Raw genomic sequence first — 20,639 nt, 5'->3', positions numbered from 1 at the left:
CTTAAAGGTAGAGACAGTATCTGCTTTGTTCATTTTATTGTAGTCCTTGTAGACATTTGGTAAATATTTGATGAATTAATGAATGTGCAGTATGATTACCTTCTGCCTAGCTCCAAAACAGACATTCTGAACAGAGCATTGCATGACAGTGAATGTGGAGGACACTACCAGGATTGACAAAAGAAATCAGTTCACTTCCAACATCTTTGCTTTAGCTTTGAGATGTTCGTTTTAGACGTTTTACTAGACATCTTAGAACCATTGTCATTATTTGGGGCCTAGACTTAATGGCACAGTAAACTGAATTTACAGCCCTGTTCCTTGCAGTACATGACATGATGAATTATGTACAGGATACTTTTGAAAGAAAGCAGGAAGACTATGTAGTCTGGTTAGAAGTCAAGAAAGGAGGCTTTCTAATGAAAGTAAACATTTCAAGTAGGACTTCAAGGGGATTTTGGAATTAGCAAGAAGAAGAATTGGACAAGGCATTCCTGGCAGAGGGAACCACAAAGCCTGTGGTATAGGAAAAAAAATACCGTGTGTTTAGTGGAACTGTCGAGGAATTTGGTAATGGTGTATGTATGATAGACTGTGGGCTTTTTATTTCCCACTGAACTTGGGCAGTTGTCTGGAATGTTGAGGGTAGGTGTGAGGTTGTTGTGGGCAGGTAGATGACTAAGCCCCAGGTCTTGATTGCCAAGTTTAGGAGCTTGAATTTTAACTTGTATTCAGTACAGAGCCACTTCCGAATTTTAGAAGCAGGAGAGCAGAGGGAAAATAGGAGCAGTGGAGTGCTAGGGTTGTGATGAGGTTTAAGAAGTTTAATTTGACATCTGAATGTAGGGTGGCTTGTGAGATCGCAGAGAGGGGAGGCAGGAAAGTAGCTAAGATATTACATTATTCGTGACTAAGGCAAGAAAACGGATTCGAGAGGATGTCCAGGCTCCTGGTTGTTTGCGAGGCTTCTATTTTAAAAAACATGTTTTCTCTTCCTATACGGTATAGAGCAGCTCTTTATGCTTCTGGAGCCAGAAGTAATCTCCCAACATTATTCCCTTCAAGGAAAAGGAGATTTATTGCACCTAATGGAATGGACACAGTATAACTTACATTAACCACAATCGGAACAGTGTCCTGGTCCACTCTTTGTCGTCTCCGGTTCGGTGTTCCTTCTGTACACTGGCTACCTTTTCCCTTCTGGATTTAGAACTTCTCACCCCATTGAATTCAACACATCCAGAGAAGGGGTCAGAGGACAGGCCTTAAGTAGTTTAACAACAGGAGGATCTCAAGCCCCAGAAGGTCAGCTTCAGAAGTATAAGTTTATATGTGTATATGAAGGGGAGGAAGGAAGGAAGTGGGCTGCTCTTCAAAATGCCTGCTGCCTCTTACCTCTTGAGCGTTCAGAATGAGTGTGGTAGAAGAGGGTAGAAGAGGGAAGTCCACTTTGGGATAGAGCTCACGTGGGCTGGGTTGAGGAGCCTGGGAATCCAGCTGCTGACTGTGGTACTGGCAGCAGAGAGAAGATAACAGAAGTTATCACAACAGCTGCAATCCTCTGTCACCTGGACCACATTACAAACAGACGTGGGAACTCAGCTAACCAGGGAGGTCAGGGTAATAAGGTAACGGCTGGTCTCCCTGGTGCTAGAAACCAAAACTAGTTGCCCTGTCTTTTAAGGGACTTGCTTACCAACTTGCTTAGATAACAGTTTATATATATTTTGTTGATTCCGGGATGCCCATGTTTTCACATTCTTACATCTTTAATATCAGGGTGCTCTTACTATTGATCATGTACCATCGTTGAATTTGTCAAGTGTTCTTTTTTCTTACCAGTACACTTTATGATCAATGATATCTTTGGTTCAGTGAGTACACAAAGAATGTGTGTGTGTTTGTGCCTGACAGGTGTTAGAGAGGTGAGACATGCTTTCTCTCCAGATGAGGAGGAGTCAGAGGCAGTGCTGATGCTTAAAGTCTGATGTGTACTCTGTGTGTTTATGTGGAAGGACATCTTTGGTTGATTTTTTTTAAAGATTTTATTTGAGAAGAGAGAGAGAGAGCATGGGGTAGGGGGAGCAGGGCAGAGGAAGAAGGAAGAAGCAGACTCCCCACTGAGCCAGGGAGCCCGATGCAGGGCTTAATCCCAGGACCCTGGGATCATGACCTGAGCTGAAGGCAGATGCTAAACCAACTGAGCCACCCAGGTGCCCCTCTTCGGTGGATTTTAAGTCTCTTCTTACTGTTTTGTGTTTTGTGCAGCCTGCAATCAGGAGAATCAGTTGGAAGCTATTAGATACTTCTCCAGTTATTCCTTAATAATGCTTAAGTTTTAGGGTCACCTTTAGGATTCTTGTGACCCAAGGCATATCAGATTTCATTAACATTTTTATTTTCATTTCCAGAAATCAGTGAATTTTCATTTGATGTATCCTATTGTGAACCTGCTTCTGTTGTCAGTTTTATAACCTATTAGGGTAGCCTATGACGTTGCAAAACCTTTGTTGAAAATGAATCTGGCTTATGTCTTGACTTTGAGCGTCTGTGCCTTCTTTGTATCTTCTGTAGAAAGATTACTGAAATAAAGATAGGTTGTTTGGGGAAATCATTCATTGTTCTTAGGTTGTGTGTATGCGTCTATACGTACGAACACACATAACACATGTATGCATCCATGCCATATTCTTAATTTAGAGTTTCTCAGAATTCTTATACTGTTCATGTAGTCTATATAGAGTATACACATATGCATATAGTTTGAAGGTACACTGTGTTGAAAATTTTTAAAAAGATTTATTTTTTTAGATTTTCTATTTATTCACTTGAGAGACAGAGTGACCAAGAGAGAGAGAGAGAGAGTGAGCGCACAAGCTGGGGGAGGGGCAGAGGGAGAGGGCAAGCAGGCTCCCCGCTGAGCAGAGAGCCTAACGTGGGTCTCAGTCCCAGGACCCTGGGATGACAACCAGAGCTGAAGGCAGCCACTTAACTGACTGAGCCACCCAGGCGTCCCAAAAGTTTATTTATTTTAAGGAATCTCTACACCCATCATGGGGCTCAGACTCACGACCTAGAGATCAAGAGTCACGTGCCCTCCCAGTTGAGCCAACTAGGCGCCCCTATATTGAAATATTTTTAGAAAAATTCTACAGTTGGGGTGCCTAGGTGGTTCAGTCAGTTAAGTGTTCAACTCTTGATTTCAGCTTGTGTCATGACCTCAGGGTCCTGAGATCAGGGCCCATGTCGGGCTCTGTGCTGGGCATGGAGCCTGCTTGGGATTCTCTCTCTCCCTCTCCCTTTGCCCCTCCCGCTGCCCGTGTGCATGCTCTCTCGCTCTCTCTCTTTCTCTCAAAAAGAAAAAGAAAAATTCTGCAGTTTATGGGAGTGAGATAACTGAACTCTATGTTGGTTAGCAGAGTATGACTCTTTAGTTTCATGGTGGTTAAGATCCTGGCTCTGAAGTCAAGCGTCAAGCGTTTGAATTCTAGCTCCTGTAACCTTGGACAAGTTACTAAACCCCTCTGTGCGTGAGTGCTCCCTTCTGTAAAATGGGAGTAATAACAGTACCTACCTCATAGAATTCATTCAGATAACTTATGTAAAGTATGTAGCAGCATGCCCAGCATAGGGCATACTTGATAAAGATTAGCTGCCATTTTTTATTAATAAGGTATCACATCAAGAGAAAAACCAGAGCTCTTGAACTATTGGTAAGCAAAAAAAATGTCTTCCTAGTAAAGGAACTAGAGTTATAAGGTAGGGACATATTTTCTAACTCAGTGCTTTTAGGAAATCCCGCAAATTAATTGTGCTGTCTTTGAAGTAGGGATGTATGCTAGAATACAATCACCATGAAGGTAGGTGCTTTTGTCTGTTTTATCAACTTATTTGTCCCCAATCCCTACAATAATGCCTGACTTATAGTAAGTACTCAATCACTATATGTTGAATGAATGGAAAGGGGTCAATGGCTCTTAAAAGCTACAGACTTTTCATCTTGTGGATTGAATTATGTAAATTATTCCAGGATGTAATGATTTAAAATGATGGCTTAACAGTGGTATGGAGAGAACTTTAAATTACTAGAGACTGAAACCTAAAGTACATTTAAACAAGTTGACTTTCATTGTTTGAAATATAAGCTAAAATTGAGATAAATTACTGTTCACAATTTCGACAATGTATAATTAATAGTGTACTATGAATGGTAGAGTTTCAAGTTATTTCATTAAAAAACATAGAATTTAAAAATCACATGCACCTAAAACAAGGGTGCCTGGGTGCCTCAGTCAGCGAAGCATCTGCCTTCGGCTCAGGTCATGATCCCAGGGTCCTGGGATGGAGCCCTGCGCGGGGCTCCCTGCTCAGCAGGGAGTCTGCTTCTCCCTGTCCCTCTGCCCCTATATTCTAATAAAGGGGTGAGACAATAAATTAGGGAATGAGCTCCATATTTAGGGACAGGAAACTGAGCCCCGTAGAGGTTAAAGTGACTTGCCAAGAAGCACAACATAGCGTAAAAATCCTGCTCACCTGACTTACTGCTCAGTGCTTTTTCTGTCACACCTCCCTGCCTTTCTTAGCTTTCCAGAATCATATGCAAATTCCTGAGCATTCTAAATCAGAAGTCTAATTGAATTTTGCTGTGAGTCTTACCCAGGAGTTCTATTTTATAAGGCAGTGTTGTGTAGAGTAAGGAATGTGTGTTCTACCCAGTTATGTCAGAACATTTGGCAAATCCCTTAAGCTCTCTGGATCTTGTTTTCATCACCTGTGAAGTAAAGAGATCAGTTGTCTTTTTTGTTACTTCCACAGTCCTCTTGTTTCATTTAGAGTTCGTGTGTGTGTTCTCTCTGCAGCCATCCACACCGCTGCTATGGATATGCTGGGAGGATCCGGCATTGAAAGCCAGTGTAGAAAAGTTGATATCATTGCAGATGCTGCCTATTCCATTTTTAAAAAGCCAAAAACTTTTACTGGAAACTTTATAATTGATGAAAATATCTTAAGAGAAGAAGGAATAAAAAATTTTGACATCTATGCAATTAAACCAGGTAATGCTTCCAGTTTTTAAAACTAGTGATGTATTTTTCTACATTTCCTGCAAGGACCATACATCTGTTTTGTGTGCATGTTTGTGTGATCATAAAATTAATATATTGTTTTAAAAGCTATCTTCCCAATGAAGAGGAAGACCATACCAACACAGCTTCAAAAAAAGCAAAGGGAAAAATGGAAGTGAATTGAGGGCTTTGTAAGTGATGTCAGATACAGAAGGCACATGAGCTATTTACCCATTTCCACATCTTGAAACTAAAAATGAAAATTGGTTTTTAAAGTTGATCTTAAAATCACAGAGTAAACACTTTATTCAAGGATGTGGTGGTAGGTGATACAGGAGTGAGTTTTCTATGAAAACTTTGTAAGAATATGGACTCTTCCCAAATGTTTTTCTCTTAAGTGCAGTCTCTTAGAGTAGCTAGCTTACTGACGCGAGTGATCACAGTCTGCCCTTTGTACAAGACTATGATTCGAGAAGTTCTCAGACGGCCCCCTTGTTCAAAAATCATTTTTCCTCTCTGAAATTGCAGGTCATGATGGTAATGATCAGGCATTCTTACTTTATGCATAAACCATAATCTATATTAAATAGTAGACAATATAGCCATAAGCAAGAGTTACACTTATTGGGGCTAAAGTGTATTCTAAATAATACTTGTTAGGTTGTGCTTCCACATGTTTATATTTGTGTCATCCCTGTCTGTCTCTTCAGTTTGAACTGAATTAAATAGCTCTTTACGGTTTTACAGAGCAGTTTTATATGCATTATCTATTTAACCTTCACAGCAATCCTGTGAGGGAAGCAGTATTGTTTAGGGATTAAGAACGTGGAGTTTGGGAGAAGACAAGCCAGGTTCAGAGTCCAGTTAGCTGCTCACTAGCGGCGTGACTTCAGGCACTTTCTCCGAGCTTCACTTTCCTCACTGGTAAAATTAAGGCAATAATAGCTTCCATACAAGACTTTTGTAAGAACGAAATGTAATAATGTGTATAATGTGCTTGGCACATTGCCTGGCATATGATACAATCGCAGTATTCAGTAGTTAATATTTACAGTAGGAAAACAGGCTCAAAGAGATTATTAGTCTTTGTATAAGAGCAGTCAGCTAATTAAGTGGCAGAACCTGAACCAGATCCAGGTCTTCTGGGTCCTGGTACAGTGTAATTGTCACTTTAGGTTTTAAAGACACAGCGTCATTATGCACAAAATCTTAAATTTGATTTAAGATTAAAAATCCTATCAAATGTTGAGAACCATAAGATGAGTAGGTACTTCGATAAGTGTTAGGATATAACAAAGACCAATGCATTTCTGACCTCCAGTTTTTTTAATCTTCTGAGAGGGAGAGATGGACAGATAGAGATGGGAAACAAGTCCTTAATGAGCAACCCCTTCTCTTAGGGGACCAGGTAAGAAATGAGTCCTGAGCACTTTGGAGGGATATAGGACAGAAGGGTTGCATGGATAGATGAGGAGGGGGCAAAGCCTCCTGGGAGAGCAGTTGAGGGCTTAACATAACCGGTGGCTCTTTGGTTGGCTCTTAAAGATGAAGTTTGCCATAGGAGAGGAGGATAACTTGGTGATGGGAAAAGTATTTTAGCTTCGTGAAGATCAAGTAGTTTGACAGTTCTCCTGGTAGTCTTTTCCATTGCACTAGAATGATCATTACAATAAAAACAGATATAATGTTCATTAAACAGGTGTTAAAATCTTAATGTATTGACATTATCATAGTAACCTGAGTATTTTTGGCGTCAATTTTCCAGGCCATCCTTTGTTACCAGATTTCTTCTTAGATGAACACCCAGATACAATTACCAAGAAAATGGAATCACATGGTAAGATGTAGAGCATATTTTATGTAGCAAAATAAAGATGCTAACTATGTATTTCTTTCAGAATATAAAATTGGACATTTCTGCTTTATGCTTTCAAACCATTTTGTAATTTAAACTAGACAAGTAATATATGGTCTTAGTTAATTCAAGCAAGGAAGGTTGTCTTTTCCTTCTATCAGCAAGAAATTCTTAACATATTCTTTTCGTTTGATTTTTTTAAAGTCTGAAAAGAAAACGAACCCTTTTTAAGGTTTTATTTCTTTACTTTGGCACTATCTTTAGGTATTTCATGTTGATGTGTCATTTTATTTTGAGGGAAAATGTGTCACATCAAAGTACAACTAACACCGTTCTCAGAGTTTGTGCTGTGTGACTACTTTATGGGAGAAATTAACTCCAGAGGAGGTTTTGGTTTTGCTTTATTTTGTTTTTATAATTGGTCCAAAGTTTAGTCTTTGTGTGTGATCTTATGCCACTAGCTTACTGAAAGATGTCAGAAGGAACACTCTTTAACAAATACCCATGAGAAGAATCTCTCTCATGCTTTATTAGCAGGAATAGCTGTGCTTCTCCTGGGCCCTTACCTTATTTTTATCTTCTAGACACTGTGAATCTCCTAAGTGATCACAGTTTCTTTAGATGCTAGAAGAACTCAAGAACAAATTTCATCTATACCTTTGTAACAGATTTATATAACCTTCTACCGCAGTGCATTTTAGTGCCTACCTTTTTTCTAGCTTACTCTTTTCTATCTTTATCTTTCGTTTGTCCAAATTTTTGGAGCTGGTTTAATAAATTACTTAATAAAAATGGCAACTTTCCTTTTGTTGTATCATAAAGAACTTGAAAAATATACAGCTAATCAAAGTCTGAGAGAGTCTAGTCTTCAGGTTAGGCAAGAGCTAAATCCTGATTTTTGCTCATCACCTTAACATTGGATCTGAGCTCATTTAAATTCCAAATTTAAATAAGAACCACTTATCGATTATGTATATTCATTTTGTTTTTCAACAGATATTTATTGGGCACTACTCTGTATCAAACACTATGCTAAGTCCTTTGCATTCATTGTCTCATTTAACACGTATGAGCCTACAAGGCAAGTATCATTATCTTCATTTTACATCTGAGATCGTGCAGGTGGCAGAACCTGGATTTAAATTTATAGCTGTCTGATTGCAAAGCCCATAACCTTAACCAGTAGATTTAAATTGCTTTTCTGACTCCAGAATACTTAAAGTCCTTTAAATGAGCATATTTCCCCCCGGTAAACCAATTTATCAATTAATAATAAGGAGTTACCATCTCATGGACTAAGCATGTAGTTGCTGTGATCAGCCCATTCTCTCCCTTGGGTCATAATAACGTAGGGAACAGAATCATAATCAGAAGGTTGTTACACGTCCATGGAATCGGTACAAGAGAGCTTAGATAAGGAGAATGTAAGATAGATGTTTATTAGCATCAAATTTCAATAGGAATGATTTTGCCTGTGGGATCAGCATATGTCAGGTGCATTGACTGCAATCCATATATCCATCTCCTCTTGCGGGGTGCCCTCATCCTCAAGGTCACGATAGTCACATTCCTTTGGCTAAAGCTTCTCTTCCCCATATGGTGCTGGAGAGAGCGTTTGCTACTGTAGCTCTCTTTTCCCTATTCTTCCTCGTTCATTGCAATTCTATTCAATATTTTCTGTAAATATATTAATATATTCATATAGGTCATCGTCCAGTATATCTGGCCTGGGATCTAACATCTCTTTCCAGCGATTTTTTAGTCCATATCCACATCCACTGTATGTTGGCTTCACACTTTCTCTCTCAGAGGCCTGTGTATAATCCCTCATTTCTCAAGGAGGAACAGCTCACCTTTCTATTTAATAATCCTATTTGATTGTACCTTTTCTGGTTATTTGTACTATGTATATTTGTTTTATATAAGGTGTTTAACTATGAAGTATAAACTACGCACATAATTTTAAATTCATTTTTTTTTCTCCTATTAAAAACAGTACTGTCCTTTCTTCATTGATTTCCCCTCCTTCCCCCACCCCATTGAGACACGGGGAGTCCACAGAGTTTTGTTGGTTTGTTCAGTTTATTTTTGTTGTTGTTGTTTTTCTTTAGTTATAGCTTTAATTGTTTCTATTCCAGTTGTGCTGGGTTCTCCCCAGAAACACTTACTCTTAGCCTGGCTGTCCTTTTCCTTTACCCTGTGGTTGTTACCATCTTTTATTATTTCTGTCTTACTGTTCTTTCCTTCTGCATTCTGGGAGACCTTTTCACGTTTGAACTCTGTTGACTGGTGAGACCTTAGACGGGTGTGCCTGGCTGGCTCATTTGGGAGAGCGCGTGACTCTTGATCTCAGGGTCGTGAATTGAAACCCCACGTTGGGTGTGGAGCCTCCATTAAAAAAAAGACTTTTGGCACTTTCATCTCTTCCCTATGGCCTATAATGTTTATTTTAATTTTGCTGTTGTACTTTTGGTTTCTCATGTTCCCTATTTCCTTTTTCATTTTATTCCATTGTATTTTCATCCCGGCCAGTTATATGCTCTGTGCCCCTGTTTCCTAGAGTTTTCATGTGGAGGAATTCTTGTGGGTTTCATAGTAAATTATTTTTAGAGAGAGATTTTTTTTTTCTCTTCAGGATAATTTTCCTCTTCCTTGTGGTGCACTGTTTTTCATAGGCATCAGGTTCTTTTTTTTCCCGTTAATTCATCTTCATATTAGGAGCTATCGCTAGAGCTAGTAGAGTCAGATGACAGAGATGTGTAGATTGTGTTTGGCTCCACTCCCTGTCTATCTGGTGGAATTCCTTTCTCGAAGCTGTAGCTTCTGTTGTGGTACCTATTAGGCATATAGCTAGTGCCAGTGTGCAAGACTGACATGGGACCTTTTACCTCCTGTCCCCTGTGTGCCCTGCTCCCAGGGTTCTTCCCCTCCCCATTTTTATCAGTAATGCTTTGAGGCATGTACTTCCCAGGATGAACCACTACCAAGGCTCCCTCTACTGTCTGCTCCTCTGATATTTGGGAACTACAGGCTTTGAAATTGGATTTGGAAGATGGAGGCGTTCTTTAAAGGCATCATTACAGAACTGAGGGACAGATCCTATTCTTCTAGCTGGTACAAGCCCAGAGTCTGGTCCAATGGTTTAAAAATGTGAAAAGCTATCTTCCTTGTTGAGGCGAGCAGAGCTATTCTTTCTCTGAGGTCTTGCATGAAGCAAAGCATAGGCAGTCCTGTGTTCTTAGGCTGACTCTGTCTACCTTGGGGTTACTGAACATTTCTTCCTAGATTCTGACAGTAGATAAATTGTGAATCTAGGTGATGTTTAGTATTTTGTTCACGTGTTTATATTTATTTAAGTTGTGAAGTTAGGAGAGGCTATGACAGGGGCTACTAGCCATGTATCTTTTTTTGTTGTTGTTACTGAAATGCTCTTTCTCATTAAAGCTTCCATATGTGTAGTCTATTAACTGTACCTTTCAAATATACTACTGATTTGTTTTTTGTCTCCTGAAGTTTTATTCTCTTGTGCAAAGTCATCACGCCATGTCTAAATATTCCAGGTGATAAATTATGCAATTTACATAAAAAACTTTGAAGTTTTTGCTGCTGTCTCCTTGGCATTGCAGGCTTCTGGGGGACTTCTTATGTCGTCTTCCTTGACCTAGGTGATGATGACACAGTATATTCACTTATTGATAACTTTTTAAAAGTTTATTGAAGTATAGTTGACACAGAATATTGCATTAGTTTCAGATGTACAACATAGTGATTGGACATCTCTATATGTTATGCTCTGCTCATTGCAAGTGTAGCTACCATGTGTCACCATACAGCTTTATTACAGTACCATTGACTATATTCCCTATGTTGTACCTGTTATCCCTGTGACTTCCTCATTCCATAACTGAGAAGACTGTATCTCTCATTCCCCTTTACCCTGTCTACCTATCCCCCAATTCTTCTGATAACTTTTTGAGCTGTATACTTACAGTCATTGTTCATACGTGTTATATCCATTGGTAAAAAGCAACGCCATGCCAAGGGCAAGGTGGTCGGGGTTGTTTGCCCTGGGTGTAGGCAGTAAAGGGATGCACTATCTGTAATGAATTTAAAAATAATAACTAACTACAAGTTTTTTAAAAAGTGTGTATCTTCTTTGCTCCATTGGGTCTTACGGATTTCAGCTTTAATATCTGTTTGGATTTTAACTTGTAAGAAGAGAAGGATTTTATTGTTATTGTTTGTCTCTGGAATCATCATAATGGAAGGTAATTTATATCTAGCAAATTTGAAATACTTTTATATTGCTTCTGTTGTACCATGGAGTATCTTTATGCTGTCAATTAGATTTCATTTAATAACCTTTGGTGAGTTATATTGGACAATATGGCTGGGTATAATTTGAGTTGGAAAATAGATGGAGAGTTAAATTTCAGCCTAGAGCACAGATTGGCCTTGGAGTTAATTTAATTAATGAATTGTTCTCACTTGTTTCTGGGGGCAACTGCCAAATTACTCACAAGTGATTCCCCGGGGGATGAATAAAGGACTAGAGGTTGGTATTGAGGGACAGCTTCATGCTATGGCAATTGTCCTGTGGACTGCAGATCCCCTGGCTCATCATATGCGGAATGGTTATGGCCAGTGGGTTCAGTGGATACAAGTTTAAAATACTGTAACCTCCGGGGCGCCTGGGTGGCACAGCGGTTAAGTGTCTGCCTTCGGCTTAGGGCGTGATCCTGGCGTTCTAGGATCGAGCCCCACATCAGGCTCCTCTGCTATGAGCCTGCTTCTTCCTCTCCCACTCCCCCTGCTTGTGTTCCCTCTCTCGCTGGCTGTCTCTATCTTTGTCGAATAAATAAATAAAATCTTTAAAAAAAAAATACTGTAACCTCCATTCCCCTGGCCTTGTGTTTCTAGGCCCAGGGCGGGGGGCTTTTGTGAGGATGATAATCTCACCTCCCTCTTCATGTAATGGGAGGAACCACCAACCTGATGAAATTGGAAGGGGAAACAACTTTGTGGTTTAGACCGCTGTGAAGGTTCTTTCTTCCTGAGCAGGTTTTCCCTGGTTTTCACATGATCTTTACTTTCAAAGGCATTTCTAAGTCCTGATGGGAGGAAGCAGGTTCAATCCAGGGATGAAGAAACTAAGTTTAATTTAGAGGCAAAGTTATTGGGAAGTTACTTGGCTATTGATTCAAGCTATAATCTCCAGTTCAGTCCATTGATTTACATGGTCGATGTTCTGATCTCTAGTGTCTTCTTTTCTCATTTGGTTTTAGAACTCAGAGGGGGTGATAAAGGAGTGATTAATTATTACTCCTAAAAGTGTCTTTAGGTCTGTTTAAAAGCAAACAAACAAAAGCCACTATAGTTTAGTTGTGGTTTGGGTTTTTTTTTAAACCTAATCTGAGAGTCAGCCTTTTACTTGGAGAGTATAAACCATTTACATTTATAATCAAAACTGATGTGTTTGGATGTTATTCCATCAGTTTGATTTATGCTCTTTGATGTCACCAAATGTATTTAAAGTCATTTTTGTCAAACAAGTCTCGTTGATGGCAAGTCTTTTCTGCTAGTTAATTCATCCCGTGTGTGGCCTTACACTGCCTAGGCTTTCAAACAATTTATATCAATATTTCACAGATGCTGTTCCAGAGTTGAAAGAAGAGAAGTCACAGTCACCACCAAAACCACGTTCTGGAGCTGTGGCAGAAACATTTAGAATTGTTAAGGACTCTCTCAGTGATGACGTTGTGAAAGCCACTCAAGCAATTTATCAGTTCGAACTCTCAGGTAAGGATGCTATCTGGGAATGTGGCGCTTTTGTGAAATAAAGTACGATATTTCCCTTGGAAGAAAATCAGCCCCCAGTAGCAATCAGCTTGATAGTTGGCTGTATCCAGAACCCTTACCCCTAGAATGTAGGCATTCAAGAATAGTAAATAACTGCTGATTGGTATTTTTAAGTTAAGATCAGTGCATATGGAAACATGTAAAATAAAATCTCATTACATAGACTTCCAGTGTTAAATAAATTCTGGCATATGTAGTTGAGAGAAAATCCTATTTGGGAGGGCATATGGATCATGACAGGTGGTGTAATACAGTAATGTATCATCAGCCACGGTACCTTGCCATTTTTATCTTTGAAATTATTCAAGTCAGTCTGCATGTAGTCAGCGTTTTCAAACTCCTCAATCTTTTTCTTCTCAGCATAGTATTAACACATATTACTGATAGTTTTAAGAACTAGCTACTTCAGTCCCATTGAATGCAAACTTTGACATTATCAGTTCTTTTATCCTTTGTCTCCTCTGTTTCCTCTCTTCTTCCTTTGTTCTCCCTTAGAGCCCATGGTCCATTGCTTTAATCACTCTCTTCCCTGTATCCTAAATTTCCTGGCCTTTTTGTGCTTATGTCATCACCTGTCAGAAGTGTCCTTGGTGAATCACACTATCTGGGCGCCCCACAGTTGCATCCAAGCTGCTCGGTCCTCCTGGGGAAACGGAAAAAACCCGTCACACAACCAGTGGATCTGTAGGAGAAGTTCATCATCGCCCTTCTTCACTGGGGTGTAAGCACCTCAGAATTCTGTATTTCTGTGGTCAGCTTACTGCCTCGTTTTCCACAGTGACTATTTTAAAACTTCTCGGTGTTCCACAAATCTCCCATCTCTCCCTTCACCACTTCCCTGCTGGTTTCAGCAGATAATCCCAGAGATCACAGAGACAATAGAAACTTGCAGACAAAGTGCTTCAGCTTCCTGTCATCTGATATCAAATCAGCTGTTACAAGCATCGTTCTTTCTTCCTTCCCAGTAGAGCAGAGTTCAGCTCTAGATTTATGCATCTCAAGCTTTAATGTTCATACTGATCGTCTGGGACCCTGCTAAATGCAGAGCCTGCTAAAATGCAGTCTGATTCCTCATGTCTCAGGTAGGGTCTGAATTCTGCATTTCTGACAGGACTGCAGTCCACAGATCACACTTTGAGTAGCGAAGTTGTAGGTCCCATTTCCTGTGGCCTCATCAGGGATTTAGTGCTGTTAATTATGCCCTCTCTCTCACCTGCGTATCCTGCAGCCTGCTGTCTGGTGATAATTTAACATTCTCAAAGTCTATTCCGTCTTTCTTTTTTTTTTTTCTGATTTTATTTATTTATTTATTTAAAATTTTGTTATGTTAGTCACCATACAGTACATCATTAGTTTTTGATGTAGTGTTCCATGATTCATTGTTTGCATATAACACCCAGTGCTCCATGCAATACGTGCCCTCCTTAATACTCATCACCGGATATTAAGCTAGCCTATCCCCCCACCCCCCCCCCTCTGAAACCCTCAGCTTGTTTCCCAGAGTCCATAGTCTCTCATAGTTTGTCTCCCTCTCTGATTTCCCCCCCTTCATTTTTCCCTTCCTACTCCTAATGTCCTCCATGCTGTTCCTTATGTTCTACGTATAAGTGAAACCATGTGATAATTGTCTTTCTCTGCTTGACTTATTTCACTTAGCATAATCTCTTCCAGTTCCATCCATGTCGATGCAAATGGTGGGTATTCATCCTTTCTGATGGCTGAGTAACAGTTCTCCAAAGAAGACATACGAATGGCTAACAGACACATGAAAAAATGTTCAATATCATTAGCGGTCAGGGAAATTCAAATCAAAACTACATTGAGATACCACCTTCAACCAGTTAGAATGGCAAAAATTGACAAGGCAAGAAACAACAAATGTTGGAGAGGATGTGGAAAAAGGGGAGCCCTCTTACACTGTTGGTGGGAATGCAAGTTGGTACAGCCACTTTGGAAAAAAGTCTGTTCCGTCTTCGAAACCAAACAATGCCCCCTAATCCCACTTCTTACCACCACCATTCCTCTCCCTTTTAGAGCCAAACTTCATTTCATCTAGAGTAACTCTACTCTGGTATCATATTTCTCCATTCCGTTGAACTTGCTGTCACCAAGATTCTTGGTGACCTCTATACCATCAGTGGGCCTTTGTCATTTTTACCTTGTCACCACTCTGCAGCATTTGAAGCTGCTGACCGACCGTTCTTGCCTTCTGGAAAGACTCCCATCCTTGGCTTCCCTGACAGCAGCTGTCCTTGCTTTCCTCCTCTGTCTGTAATCATCTTTGTCAGTTACAGACCCGCCTAGGAAACCTCAGTCACTCATATGGCTTCAATGACCATAGGAAATGATTACTTATGTATCTATATTTCGAGCCTAGTCAGACCTCATCTGACATTTTCACTTGGTTGTCACAAAGATGCCTCAATCTGAAAATATCTAAAACAGCTTACCATTCCCAACACCTGCCTCTGACACTGCCTATTCAATCCCCTCTATTCAGTAGTCCTCTCTCAGTACAAAATACATCCATACTTACCTGGTCTCCTGAGCCAAAAACTAGCAAATCATTTCTTATGCACGCTCCATACGTTTTCCTCATATTCGTTTACCGAGTCTTGTGTTTCTGCTTTGAAGTTCTCTTAAAATGTGCCTACTTCTCCCTAATCCCACTGCCACAATCCTAAGCCAGGCACACATCCTCAAGTTCCCAGTCTACCCCCAAACTATCCTGACTTGCCTTTTGCATCCTCTTTATCCCTCTCCAAAATATTCTCCACACTGCTATTAGGGCGATCTATTTAGAATACCAACCTTATGTTATTCTCCTTCCATGGCTTATCCCTCAGGATGAAGTCAGTGAATTTCACATGACCCACTACCCCCTGCCTCTGGACTGCTTCGTGAGCTCATCTCATGCTACTCTTCATTCTCTTTCTACCTTCAGTCCTCCTGTAGTTTTTTCAGTTCCTCGTCTGGCTAATTCTTACCTGACTTTTCAATCTCACCTTCCACGGGGCTTGCCTGACTCCACATGACCCTCCACTTCATCTTGTGTAAGGACCACGTTACTGCAGGGGCTTCAGAGCCTAGCCCAGTGCCTGGCACGGAAGTACTTAATAAATATTTACTGAATTTGATAGAGGCCAGCAGGTTTTAGCCTGGAAAACAGCATTATGTAAAATTATTCTAACTGTAGCAGTTAATAAGTTTAAGAAGAACGGGGCTTCTTTGGCATTTTTTTTCCCCTAGATCTTTGTTATTTTGTGCAGGCGAAGATGGTGGAACGTGGTTTCTTGATCTTAAAAGCAAAGGCGGGAACGTCGGATATGGAGAGCCCTCTGATCAGGCAGATGTGGTGATGAGTATGTCTACTGATGATTTTGTAAAAATGTTTTCAGGTGAGTTTTCAATTTTATTGATTTACTGATCGTTCAAGGAAAATTTAGTTCTAACTTTATTCCTTTCCACATAATCAAGACTTGCATTTGTAGCAGTGGCAGCTTAGCAGCTAATGATGTTAAGAGCACATAGTCCTCAGAAGGTGCTTCTTACTCTTCAGCCGGCAAGTGGGAAGTAGAAGTCAGAATTTCCTTTTTGCATGACTGAGAAGCCCATATGATCATCTTGGGAATAGAGAGGTAATTCCAAAGGATTCCTAGGTGGACTTTATTTCTACTAGTTGGACTAAGACAGCCTTTCCAGTAACGCCCGGAACACAGGAGGTGCTGACCTCAGCTGCACCTCATTTATTGAGAGCAAGGTCCTGCTTCGATCTTGCCACGACTAATAGGAAACAGAGGCCCTCTTCCATGGCCCCAGGATCCTGCTCTCTGTGGGACCCCTGACCAAGAGAATCTTTTGCATAGTTTTCAGTTCTGCCCATGTACCTCTAACTGCGCCAGAGAATTTTAAGGGTAATTTTTTCTATTTTCTACTCTCAGGATACTATTCCAAATGGTAATTATCACCTTACTAAACAACACCCTAAACTGACACATTATAACATTCTAATAAAAAAAATTCACTTAATCTATAAATGTAATTCATTCTTTGTTCTCTCTTAATCTTTGAAAATTGAAGATCACAGTGTGTACCCTGTGCCCTGTAGATCTTGCTTTCCAATTCCTTTTTTTAAAACATTTTTTTAAAGATCTTATTTATTTATTTGACAGAGAGAGAGAGCACAGCAGGTGGAGCAGCAGGGAGATGGAGAGGGAGAAGCAAGCTCCGGGCTGAGCAGAGAGCCCGATGTGGGGCTTGGTCCTAGGACCCTGGGATCATGACCTGAGCTGAAGGCAGATGCTTAACTGACTGAGCCACCCAGGCGCCCCCCTCTTTTAAAAAGATTTTATTTGTTTTTGCGAAAGAGAGCGCATAAGCAGGGAGGAGGGGCAGAGGGAGAAGCAGACTCTCCGCTGAGCAGGGAGCCAACTGCGGAACTTGATCCCAGGACCCCAGGATCATGACCTGAGCAAAAGGAAGATGCCCAACCCACTGAGCTAGGCGCTCATTGCTTTCCAGTTCTAATCCAGGATGCTAATGGCCTACATAGTATCTGAGCCAGTCTGTGTATGTTACTAATCATTGAGGTCTCGTCAGCTTTTCCTTTTTTTTTTTTTTTTTTAAGATTGATTTAGTTTGGACTGCAAGAATTGGGGTAGGGGCAGAGGGAGAGAATCTCAAGCAGACTCCCTGCTGAGTGTGAAGCCTGACATGGGGCTTGATCCCAGGACCCCAAGATCATGACCTGAGCTGAAATTAAGAGTCAGCCACCTACCTGCCTGAGCCACCCAAGCGCCCCTAAGCAAAATAAAGATACTACTTTATCACACTACTGAGAAATCAGCCATTAGTTGGTTTTGGTTTAGAGGCATATATATTTCTGTGAATGTATGTTAATATACACATGTGCTCATAAAAACAGGATTATAACATTACTTCTGTTTGGTAATCTTTTTCACTCACACATTATATAACATCTTCCAGTGTTAACAATTACCTCTTTAGTTATTTTCAGTAGTATCTTTAGTGTTTTAGTGTTCGAACAACTATGTCCTCATAAAACTTAAAGTGCTTTGGACATACTAGATGCTCAGTAAATGTTGGCACATTTATATTTTATAAATAATATTTTGAATTTAAAGATCATTTAAAATAAAAATTGTCAATTTCTAAACTGAAATAACAATAATTATAGCTAATATGCATTGTACGATTACTATGAGTTAAGCAATACTCCAAACAATGCTTTGAGATAACATATTTCCTCCATTTTATAAAAATGAAGACCGAGGCACTGATGGATTAAATAAGACACTCAAGGTCACACAGTGAAGAAATGTTGAAGCCAAAATTTGAATCCAAGCTAACTCTTAGGCTCATGCTCTTTCAATCATTAATGCTACTCCACCCTCCAAAGGTGAAAGAGTCAAATGACTTCTTTAATTTACATTTAATTTATGTAACATCAACCTATAATAATAGGCGTTCCATTTATATCTTTCTGTGAATGTGCTCCTGGATTGACTAGGGGAAGTCAGATGAATGAGTAAAACAAACAACAACCAAGTATTCTTACAAGGTTTCTTATAGCAACAGTGAGTTTACTTCTGCTTCTTATTATCCTTTTGTTCCTACTCTTTATCCCATCTGCTTTCCTTGGAAGGGGCACAATTGAGACCTTATACCCTAGTTTGGTTTCTCTTTTAAGAAACCAGAGCCATTTCTTTTTTTCTTTTCTTTTTTTTTTTTAAGATTTTATTTATTTATTGGGCGAGAGAGACAGCCAGCAAGAAAGGGAACACAAGCAGGGGGAGTGGGAGAGGGAGAAACAGGCTCCCAGCAGAGCAGGGAGCCCGACGTGGGGCTCGATCCCAGAACCCCAGGATCACGCCTTGAGCCGAAGGCAGATGCTTAATGACTGAGCCACCCAGGCGCCCCACCAGAGCCATTTCTGACCTAATTTATACAGTGGATACTTCATAAATAGAAAAACTTGAAGCAACTAGTGATCATCTAATCAAAATCTCCTTTTGGCCAGTAGAGGCCTCTGTAGGGTAAAACATTAGAATGGAAAGGCACTGAATTGTACAAGATTACCTGTTTTATATATAGGGAGGAGATACTATGCATAGGATATTGTGCTTACTAGCTATTTTTTAAGTTATTTTTTTAAACCGTTTACTGAGGTATAATTTACATATCATAAAATCCACCCAGTATAGATTCATAGAGTTGTACAACCATCACTTATGATCCAGTTTGACAAATTTCCATCACCCCAGAAAATTCTCTCATGTCTCTTTGTAATCGTCCCCCATTTTATCCTCAGCTGGCCAAACACTCGTTTGCTTTCTGTCCCTATAGATTTCTGGAGAGTTGATGTAAATGAAATCAAACAGTATGTAGTCTTTTGTATCTGGCGTCACTTACCGTAAAGCTTTTGTGATTCACCCGTTCATGTTGTAGCTTGTATCACTAGTTCCGTTCCTTTGTATTGCTGAATGGTATTCTTCTGTGTGGGTATACTACATATTATTTATCCACTCACCAGATGGTGGACATTTGGATTATTTCAAGTTTGGGGCTTTTATGAATAATGCTGCTCTGAGTTTGTATGGTCATACATGTGTTTGGGAGGTATATTTTCATTTCTCTTAGATAGATTCCTAAGAGTGGAATTGCTGGGTCATATGGTAAGTAGATAACTTTTTGAGAAACTACCAAAGTGTTTGCTGAAGTAGCTACACTGATTTTACATTCTCATTAGTAATGTATGAAGTTTCCAGTTTCTCCAAATTTCCACCAAAACCTATTTAGTGTTTTTTTTTTTTTACAGCTTTATTGAGGTATACTTGACAAAAACTATATATGTTTAAGGTATAAAACATACATACATTGTTAAATTACTATAATCAAGCTAATTAACACATTCACCATCCCACATAATTACCTTTTTTATGTTTGTAGTGAGAACATTTTAAGATCTACTCTTAGCAAATTTCAAATATACATGCAGTATTATTAACTATAGTCATCATGCTGTACATTAGATCCCCAGGAATTATTCATCTTATAGCTGAAAGTTTGTACCCTTTAACCAACATCTCTCCACTTCTCTTACTCCCAACTCCTGGCAACAACCATTGTACTCTGTGCTTTTGGATTCCACTCTAAGTGAGATCACAGTGTTTGTCCTTCTGGATCTAGGTCCATCCATGTTGTCACGAATGGCAGTGTCTTTGCTACTACAATCATTCCAGCGAGTGTGGGGTGCTATCTCATTGTGACTTTAATTAGTATTTCCTTAATGTTGAGCATCTTTTCATGTGCTTAATAGCTGTTTACATTGATGAACTGTTGAAAACTTTTGCTCATCCTTAAATTGACTTGTCTTTTTATTATTAAGTTGCAAGATTATAAATTCTAAATGTATGTGATTTGCAAATATTTTCTCTCAGTCTGTGACTTATCTTTTCATTTTCTTAATGATGTCTTTCGAGTTACAAAAGTTTTTTAGATTTGATAAAGTCTGATCCAGCAATTCTTCTTTTATGGTTTGTGCTTCGTCCCCTGAGTATTTCATTCTTTATGCTATTGTGAACGGAATTATTGTCTTTAATTTTCTTTTTGAATGATCTGTTCCTGGTATACATAAATACAGTTAATTTTTGTGTATTGATTTTATATTCTGTGAAAAACCAGTGAAGCCATCTAGGCCTGGGATTTTTTGTAGGAAAATTTTTAATTATTAATTCAATTTATTGTTATATGTAACAGTAGCTTTTATTTTTTTAACACCTTATTGAGGAATAATTCACATACCGTACAATTCATCCATTTTAAGTGTACAGTTAAATAGT

General features: G+C 39.5%; 1 protein-coding gene across 1 annotated transcript in view; it reads left to right on the top strand.

The window, feature by feature from the left end:
- The window catches only part of HSDL2 (hydroxysteroid dehydrogenase like 2), a 52,471-nt gene that overhangs the window by 24,989 nt on the left and 6,843 nt on the right, over positions 1–20,639 (top strand). The window contains exons 7-10 of the mRNA XM_045814818.2: positions 4,860–5,054; positions 6,829–6,900; positions 12,568–12,717; positions 16,047–16,175. Of these exons, the coding sequence (XP_045670774.1) occupies positions 4,860–5,054; positions 6,829–6,900; positions 12,568–12,717; positions 16,047–16,175 (546 nt within the window). The remainder of the gene's footprint in view (positions 1–4,859; positions 5,055–6,828; positions 6,901–12,567; positions 12,718–16,046; positions 16,176–20,639) is intronic.

This window comes from Ursus americanus, chromosome 18, assembly GCF_024610735.1.
Source record: "Ursus americanus isolate L20-20 chromosome 18, mUrsAme1.1.p, whole genome shotgun sequence".
NCBI lineage: Eukaryota > Metazoa > Chordata > Mammalia > Carnivora > Ursidae > Ursus > Ursus americanus.
The sequence above is the reverse complement of the archived record's forward strand: the minus strand, read 5'-3'. Positions and strand labels throughout refer to the sequence as shown.